At 44.0% G+C, this 9,563-nt stretch overlaps 1 protein-coding gene across 1 annotated transcript in view; it reads right to left on the reverse strand.

Moving 5' to 3' along the window:
* Positions 1-5,479, reverse strand: part of LOC126982751 (dynactin subunit 1-like) — a 145,763-nt gene extending 140,284 nt beyond the window's left edge. Inside the window, exon 1 of the mRNA XM_050835075.1 lies at positions 5,376-5,479. Within this exon, the coding sequence (XP_050691032.1) occupies positions 5,376-5,464 (89 nt within the window). The 5' untranslated portion in view covers positions 5,465-5,479. The remainder of the gene's footprint in view (positions 1-5,375) is intronic.
* Between the last annotated feature and the right edge of the window lie 4,084 nt (positions 5,480-9,563).

Raw genomic sequence — 9,563 nt, forward strand, 5'->3', positions numbered from 1 at the left:
TTAGAAAATAGAGGAGGATTGGGGAGAAAAATGACTGTATAAAAAATTACCTAGCAAACAGAGAAATGAGAACTGTGTTGAAAGATGAAGTATCAGAATGGAGAACGGTCACAAGTGGAGTTCCACAGGGATCAGTGTTAGAGCCTATATTGTTTTATGTACGCCATATGTTCCGTATTTGGCTGTCTGAATGGTTAAGGAGATAAAATTCAGTATTTTAAAACTGTAGTGAGTGCATTTATCGAACCACAAAACCAGTCCATAAAATTATATTTGTCAAGGGTCATCCTGAAATACGTGTAAAATACGCATCGTAACGTCTCTCCCGCCTCCACCAGCAGCGAGCAATGGCTTTCAGTCATGGTAGGCTAGAAAAATTTTAGGCTGGTGTCACACTATGTGGCGCCTCTATTGTGGTAGTGCCATGCTGCAGCGGCACCACATTTCCTGTACCATGTCACACTGTACGGCTTTGCCGCACAGTGTGACAGTGGAACACATGCATGCATGCTGAGAAACTTGAACTTGTATTCTCACAGCAGCCACTGCTTTCATGTCTAGGACATATTCCTCTGGTAACTGCTATTTTATTATAACTTTTACAGGGCATACTAATTTGGAGCCCCTTGCAATCAATTCAGTTTCTTATTCTTTAAACCCATTATAAATATTACAGGTCATTCTGCTGTCCTTTCCTATACACATTGAATATATAAATACACGTCAAACATTTTGTCACGAGTGGTAGCGGGTGGTCATCGTGCGGCGTTGCCGGACAGTGTGACCATGTGCATAGAACTGTGTGTGATCTCTCGTCACATCCTGCGTGATGCGGCTGTGCGGCGTCGCCGCAGCATGCTGTGGCGCTGTCCACCGGATGCGGCGGCACCACAATAGTGTGAACCCTCTCATTTGTTTGTGTGTGTTTTCGAAATGCAGCGGTACTGCTGCAGTGACGCCGCATAGTGTAACACCAGCCTTAAGGTTGGAACCCGTTCCTTGAAATATGGAAGCATTGCTTATTTTTTAGCTCAAGGTGGCAACCCTAACGGAGACTATTCCCATTGTTTTCCGCTTTGAGCACTCTGATCTTGCAGCGAACAAAAGGAACCCACGCTCACGTCTTCGACTTGTACAAAGAGACACGCCAGTCCTCGTCGAAAGACCGACTTGGTCGGCTAGGCTTACGTCAGCCAATAGAGTCGGTCAATCGGCCTCCTCCCCTTCCCTTCGTGAGCCGTCACCCGTCAAGGGTCTGTGGTCCCTCCTTGGAGGGACATATGCGCTTGACCCTAACGGCCTCCATATAGCCCATGTCCCCACCTGTAAGGTGGCGGGAAAAAAAAGCGTCATGTCAGCATTAAAAAACTTTCGGATTTTGGAGGTTTTCAGATTTTGGAATTTTGGATAAAGAATTTTCAACCTGTACTGCATACACATTAAGTTTAGGGAAAATGCAATTTTTTTTATTATTTTCTAAATATGTCTTGCCAAATTATAGTTGCGCCTCATAGCAGTTTGTTCACTCTGTTGTGTAACGTTGCACAGCATTTGGTGGTTGTATCGTCAAGAGAGTGTAGGGCAGCTTCCACTGTTATCAACGGAGAGATGCAAACATGACTGAGTAAGCGTGAGAATGGCGGGAGAGTTGACCAATCACTGAGCAAGGATGGTCGATGATGGAGCACTAACCAGCTGCCATGTACCGCAGAGCCTGGATGATTCAAGGGGACTTGCTGGAAAGTTATGAGCTTGATTTAGAGAAATAAAATGACCCTGCCATAAGTTTTATTCAGATCCAGCAAATAGTGTTTGAGCAAAAAATGAAAATGTTAATTTTTCATTTTTTTTTCTTTAAAGATTTTTTCTTAGTTATAAACAAAGATAAGGAAAAAAACTAACAGCTGAGATTTGCGTTGTGTTTCAAAGTGTATATGGCTTGAAAAATATATACACTTTGAAGCATAATATGGGTAGGCGGTGGCTGAGTGGTAGCATGCTGGGCCCACATTCACCATGTGATGGACGACGTGAGTTTGAATCCCCACGCTACCACCTTTGATTTTTCAGTCACCGCCGAGTGCCTTAAAACTACCCACATGCTGTCCTGAAGACCACCCATCAACCCAGACTCTAGAGGAAACCGTCCAAGTGAATCAAGAAACGAGTTCCGGGTGGCAGCATGAGCCAAGAGAAGATGGCGCCACTATAAACATTTGCCTGCGCCATGACGGGCTGGGGCCGAACACCATACAGGCCCCTCAAGCAAGCCTACCGGCGCTATAGGTGTAGACGTAAAAAAAAAAAATAAATAAATAAATAAATAAATAAATAAATAAATAAAATAAAATAAATAAATACATAAATAATGCAGATCTCAGCAGTCAGTTTTATTCCTTATCTTTGTTTATAATTGAGAAAAAATCTTAGATAGAAAAATAATTGAATTTGAAAACTTAACATGTTTCTAATTGTTTTAGCCCAAAAAGCTGACCACTCATTTTTTGTTTTCATCCAGCTATTCCTAGTCACATCATATGTAAAGATCATATCAAAACTGGGAAGGAGGTAGAAATTGTATAACAACTTATATTTCTCAGCAGCTACAAGCTTTAATCCAGTAGCAGCAGGGATCATGTTTCTTAATGGTCCCTCCAAGCAAGAAAAAATGAGAAAAAATCACCCCTCACAGAAACCATTTCATAATACAGTACTCACTCGAGTTTCGCGCTATCCGAGTTTCGCGATCCTCGAGTTTAGCTCTTAGTCCTAAATTCTAACCATCACGACTTTTGCGCATTACCGCCACGAATTTCGCGCTGCTTTGACATGTACGTGTCACGTCTACCTACCGTCAGCGTCATGCGTGCTGTCTTAAAAGGCAGTGTCCAACCATTGGGGCTACGGCCAACCGCGGTTGCCCGTATGACCAACCAGGAGCGAGTTGTTGGTTGTCCTTATGAATGGAAAACGGTTGTGAGTACGAGCGTGGGTACCTGGGTACCGAACGGCTGCATGTAAACAAACAGACGACGGCAGTGGCTGAGGAGCAGTGGAAGATGGCCCACCAAGAGACTCGTAAAATGGACTGACAGAGCGGCTTTGCTTACTACTCGATTAACAAGATAAGAGAACACCCCGTGCTGGGGAACCACAGTCCAAAAAACACCCCCTGAACGTGCCTGTACGTTCGCAGGAGAGGCGTACATAACCGAATCTTATAGATCTTGACCTTCTCTTTCCAATGGTGTTTTTGTTTTGTAGCTGTGATGAATAGTTTTTGAGATATAGCGGTTAAAAGAGATCCCCTTCCCCCGCTGGGATGCCCGAGCACGCCTGAGGGGATAGTCTCGTTGCGAGCACTTAGCAATGAAAGGGTTAAGTAACTAAGGGCCGCTTTCACAGTCATGTTGTTTGTTTTGGGTAGGGGCGGCTGCAGACACAGTGAAAGATGTTGAGAGGTAAGTGCGGGACTAGGCTAACCCTGCAGCCGCCACTACTCGATCGGCCAGTTTTACGTGGAAGTACTAGAGTGGCGATCACCGCCATTGGTAACGATCAAAACAAACAAAATGACTGTGAAAGTGGCCCTAAGTGCATGTTGTGAAGTATAAAAGTGTGGAGAAGGAGGACCTAAGAAGCGATACAAAGCATTACAGGTCAAAAGAAGAAGAAGAAGGTCCACTATACACTAGCCAGTGTTGTGAGAAATATCTCCCCGATGAAATCAGTCATTCTGCTGTCCACCACACATGCGCGCTGTGAGAATACACAGCATTATAAGTATTAATTTGCCTGGTTTTGTTCTAGTCTGTTCGCTTGTGATCTTTGTGAGCGGTGAGGGAAATATGAAAACAGTAAACAAGTTGAACCTCTCTGTGAGCTATTTTGCGGCAGCGGTTTACGTTCATTAGGCATTGAAAAGTCAATCATGATATTGGTGATTTCATGATTTTTAACAGAAAGAGTTAGCAGATTATTTCATAACACAGAAAACTACCAGAAAAATATAGGTTTGTCCAACTGTCCCACGGGTGACAGCGAGCGACCGCCCTTACTTTAGCAGATGACACCACGTGGATCACAAGCGTGTATTCAGAACTGCCAGCCAATTGTAAGGCAGCCGCCTTCAACTGCGGCTTTAAAACGAACTGTTCTTACTTCCCATTTTCTGCCTATTAACAAGGTACGTATTTTGAGATAACAAGGGAGTAAAGTCGAAAAAATTGTGATAACAAGGGAATAAAGTCGAAAAAAGTCATTATTTTACACAGGTCGGATCCAATAAGTGCTTTTAAATGGATTTCAATACCTCGAGTTTCGAGATCCTCGAGTTTAGCGCCATACCTACGGAATGAAGCAAGCGCGAAACTCGAGAGGGTACTGTATATATCAAAGCATTTGTGATCAGATTATGTATCATGTATTTTTGGGGGTTTACATCATGGCACAAATTTGGCCCGTCGCTGCTACCGGGTTAAAGTTTTGCTTTTAGTTTGACACAGTGTAACATCCGTAAACATTGCAAACATGCTTGAAAACACATTCAGTTTTATTTTTAGGATTGTTATGAAGCTTTACAGTAACTTTGGCACCTGAAACCTGGTCCTCTCCTACAATGGATGATTTTACCCACTTAACCCGGTAGCAGCGACGGGCCAAATCTGTGGCTTTACCGTGTAGCAGCGACGGGCCAAATTTGTTTCATGATGTTTACCCACCAAAATAGATGATACACAATCTGATCACAAATGCTTTGATATATTTTATGAAATGGTTTGTGTGAGGGGTGATTTTTTCTCATTTTTTTCGCTTGGAGGGACCATTAAGAAACATGATCTACGCTGCTACTGGGTTAAGGTGCAGTTTTCAGAAGGCACCACCTTCATCACACTCTCTAGGTTTATAATCTTTGACCTTGAAATTTACTGCCTACAGGGAGCCAAAATTGCAGTAAACTCGAAAAATCATTTTTGTAAATTTTTGTACATTTTTAAATTTTGGAATGAATCTCATTGAATAAAAGTTGTAGGAAAGCATCCTTATAACTCTACTGTGAAATCAGATTTTTATTTGGACTGACCATTTGGGTGGAATTCCATGATTCCCCCAAAATTCCAACTTTTTACTGGTGAGATGTACAGGAAAATTTATTGAAGAAAAGTTGCTCAATTTATCCTGATGGAGTCTGAAAAATATAGTTTATAATCTTTTACCGAGAAATTTACTGCTACAGAGAGCCAAAGTTGCAGTGAAACTCGAAAACAATTTTTTTTTTTTTTTTTTTTTATTCTGGAATGAATTTCATTGCATAAAAGGTGTAGAAAATCATCCGTATAACTCAACTGTGAAATCAGATTATGATTTGGACAAACCGTTTAGCTGGAATTCCATGATTCCCCAAAAATTCCAACGTCTGCTTCCCACTCCTCTGAACACTCCTGTGAACAAGATATTGGTTCATCTAGAACATCAGGTATATCAGTTGAGGTGTCAAGACTACGCTCAGCACACACACGAGCAGAAACTAAAGGAAGACCGCCAAAACAAGACGGGTGAGGGAACATAATCGCTCTGCAGACGCCACGATGCGTAGGCAGGAACTGTAGACTATTTTTAGCACGGAGTGGTGGTAAGGGACAAAAGAGGTGCCAGTTAGTCACTTGGCATCGACAGAGACCTAGTTACGCGCGGCCTTCAAATTCTGGATAGCTTCTCGCTCTCCGGCGGTGGGGTCATGCTCGTTGCCCATGTCTGATAGAACTATATGACGCCAGCGGCATCATCGTCATTATGGAGTTAAAGAAGTAGCCTGTGCGGGCTATTTACCCAATTTGCTGGTATTCACCCAAAACCCCTAAATATCAGCATGTAGTACAACTATTTAGCTATGTGCTATAAGGTGTTGGTAAACTTGCCTCCATTGTGTTAGATGTGGGCGGGGTGAGAAGAGGATCAGTTTTACGGGGAGGCGGCGGCTGAGGGGAGGCGGTGGCTGAGTGGATAGCGTGACGGCGCCGTGTTCGGGACGACTCGAGTTCAATCCCCGCCCGGTGCCACCAAGCTGGGATTTTTCAGCCGCTGCCAAGTGGCTTCAAACTACCCACATGCTGTCCAGAAGACCATCTATCAACCCGGACTCTAGATTCTAGGATTAAAGATGAGCTCCAGGAGGGCAGCATGAGCCAATGCAAGATGGCGCCACTATAAACACTGGCCTGCGCCACAATGTGCTGGGCCATACCATCAGGCCCCTCCAAAAACAAGACTACCGGCGCAATAGGCGAAGATGTAAAAAAATAAAGAAAGAAAGAAAGAATAAAAAATCCGCTCATTTTTTACTCTTAGTCCACACTGGCACGTTCTCTCGCTCCCAGCACAGCTTCCAGGTGTACTAAGGAGCTGTGATTGGCTGGAGAGTGTGGTAAAAGATGCTTCTATTGGCTGAGACAAACAGATGCCATGTACATCATCACCGGGTGGCAGGAAATGCTTGTGAAAACACTTGTTTTTGGTATCCCGACCGGGCTCTCACATGACAAAGAGTTAATGTTGTTATATATGGCAGAGAACATCAAACCCTAGCTGTTTACAAAGCTCCGTTGTTGGCGTCTTTTGTGTGTGTGTAGATGTTCCAGGTGTAGAGGTAGAAGGGCTAGTTGTAACAGACGATGATGGAAAAAGTTGGAAAGTTTTGTTTAGTCAGCGCAACATCTGTGGTCATATGCCGGAGAAAGACAGAAGGGGTAGGTATTATAGGAGAAGGGAACAGATCCCAGGAGACGGGACACAACCCCTGATTAATACCTGGTACCCATTCATTGCTGGGTGGACAGGGGCGTAGGGTATCGGAAAAGCCGCCCAAATTTTTCCACTTCGCCCGGGAATCGAACCCGGGCTTTCTCGGTTGTGAGCTGAGTGTGCTAACCACTGCACCACGAAGCCCCCGAGACGATGATGGAATAAGAAGCGATGGAACAGATAAAGCAAATGCTGGTGATTATGGAGGTGGCTTGACTGGAGCAGTGGCAGCAAGGTGAGCAAGTGGCAGTGGCAGAATGGGAGTGCACCTACTCCCCAAGTGTCCTTTTTTCTCTTTACTTTTCCCAGGCTGATACAACAACTCCACCTTCTTCCATATTTCTGCAGCCTTTATGAGTACAGTACCCTCTCGAGTTTCGCGCTATCAGAGTTTCGCGATCCTCGAGTTTAGCGCTTAGTCCTAAATTCTTACCATCACGACTTTTGCGCATTACTGCCATGAGTTTCGCGTTGCTTTGACATGTACGTGTCACGTTTACCTTCCGTCGGCGTCATGCATGCTGCCTTAAAAGGCGGTGTCCAACCATTGGGGCTATGGGCAACTGTGGTTGCCTGTATGGCCAACCGGGAGCGAGTTGTTGGTTGTCCATCGAATGGAAAATGGTTGTGAGTACGAGCGTAGGTACCTGGGTACCGAATGGCTGTATGTAAACAAACAGACGACGGCAGTGGCTGAGGAGTGAGGAGCAGTGGAAGATGGCCCACCAAGACTCGTAAAATGGACTGGCAGAGCTGCTTTGCTTACTACTTGATTAACAAGATAAGAGAACACCCCGTGCTGGGGAACCACAGTCCAAAAAACATTTTTGTAGATCTCCCGGTGTTGTTTTCCTCTTCTTCTTCTTTTGACCTGTAATGCATGGCAGCGACGGTGTAAAGTAATAGTGAAAATAGCAAAAGGGCATAGAAAACCAAAATCAGGGAAAGAAAAGAACAGAAAAACACCTAAGTTCAGGGTGAAGTGTATAAGTGTGCACTGTGAAGTAAATAAGGGCCGCTTTCACAGTCACTGTTTGTTTTGATCGTTACCAATGGCGGCGATCGACGCTATAGTTTTCCACGTGAAATTGACCTATGGGGTAGTGGTGGCTGCAGAGAAAGTGACAGGTGTTGAGAGTGTGTGGTAAGGTGCGGGGCAAAGCTAACCCCGCAGCCGCCACGAGGTGCCGTTGTAAAGGCAATACCTCCGACACCATCACATCACATCACATCACTACCCATCGGCCAGTTTCACGTGGAAATACTAGAGCGGCGATCACCGCCATTGGTAACGATCAATACAAACAAAATGACTGTGAAAGTGGCCCTAAGTGCATGTTGTGAAGTATAAAAGTGTGGAGAAGGAGGACCTAAGAAGCGATACAAAGCATTACAGGTCAAAAGAAGAAGAAGAAGGTCCACTATACACTGGCCGGTGTTGCGAGAAATATCTGCCCGCTGAAATTAGTCATTCTGCTGTCCACCACTAATGTGCGCTGTGGGAATACACAGCATTAAAAGTGTTAATTTGCCTGGATTTGTTCTTTTTGGTCCACTTGTGGTATTTGTGAGCGGTGAGGGAAATATGGAAGCAGTAAGCAAGTTGAACCTCTGTGAGCTATTTTGCGATTGTGGCGGCAGTTTACGTTCAATAGGCATTGACAAGTCAATCATGATGTTAGTGATTTAATGATTTATAACAGAAAGAGTTAGCAGATTATACCATAACACACAGAAAACTACCAGAAGCTATAGGTTTGTCCAACTGTACCACGGGTGACCGCGAGCAACCACCCTTACTTTAGCAGACGACACCACGTGGATCACAAGCGTGTGTTCAGAACTGCCAGCCAATTGTCAGGCAGCCACCTTCAACTGCGGCTTCAGAACGACCTGTTCTCACTTCCCATTTTCTGCCTATTACTATTTTGAGACAACAGGAGAGTAAAGTCGAAAAAATTGTGATATCAAGGGAGTAAAGTCGATAAAAAAGTAATTTTTTTCCATGGGCCGGAACCAATAAGCGCTTTTTCATGTATTTCAATACCTCAAGTTTCGTGATACTTGAGTTTAGCGCTATACCTTCGGAATGAAGCAAGCGCGAAACTCGAGAGGGTACTGTATTTTGGTATGATCATATGTCATGCCCCAGGAGTTTATTTTACTCTTTTTCCTCTATTTTCCTACACAACCTCTGTGTGTATCGAAACAACACACGAGAAATTAATCACAACAAGGAAATGGTATTCCCCGGCTGCCTGGGATTGAGCCCGCGACCAGCGTAACGGGAGAGCCACTCCTTACCGAGTCGGCCAAAGAGGTACCCCACTCGCCAAGTGGGTTATGGGAGGCTCCCTTATCAGGCCTAGTTGCGGCACTACATATAGACTTCTATGCAAAAAGGAACTGTCAGTGAGGGGAAGATGAGATACACTAACAAACAACCTTACTTGTCAGGGGCAAGAAAGCCTCTAAGTGACCTTCTCACTCACTTCAATGAATTGCCAGTTGTAAGAGTAATCACTAAAATGCATAAAAAAACTCAATGACAAAATAATCAGTAATTTAGCATCAATTATGATGTAATAAAAAAGAGGTGCAAGACTTGCCTGTCGGAGTGGGTACAGGACCTTTAAATTGTCCTTTTAAAAATGTGTATTTGGCAAAAACTTTCTACAAGTGTGTTGCCAAGGGCCTTATGTACTTGCACAAAAGTTATAGTGCACATGTTTTTTGATAATTTTCATAATTTTTGGAAATAT

The sequence above is a fragment of the Eriocheir sinensis genome, chromosome 51, assembly GCF_024679095.1.
Source record: "Eriocheir sinensis breed Jianghai 21 chromosome 51, ASM2467909v1, whole genome shotgun sequence".
Taxonomy (NCBI): Eukaryota; Metazoa; Arthropoda; class Malacostraca; order Decapoda; family Varunidae; genus Eriocheir; species Eriocheir sinensis.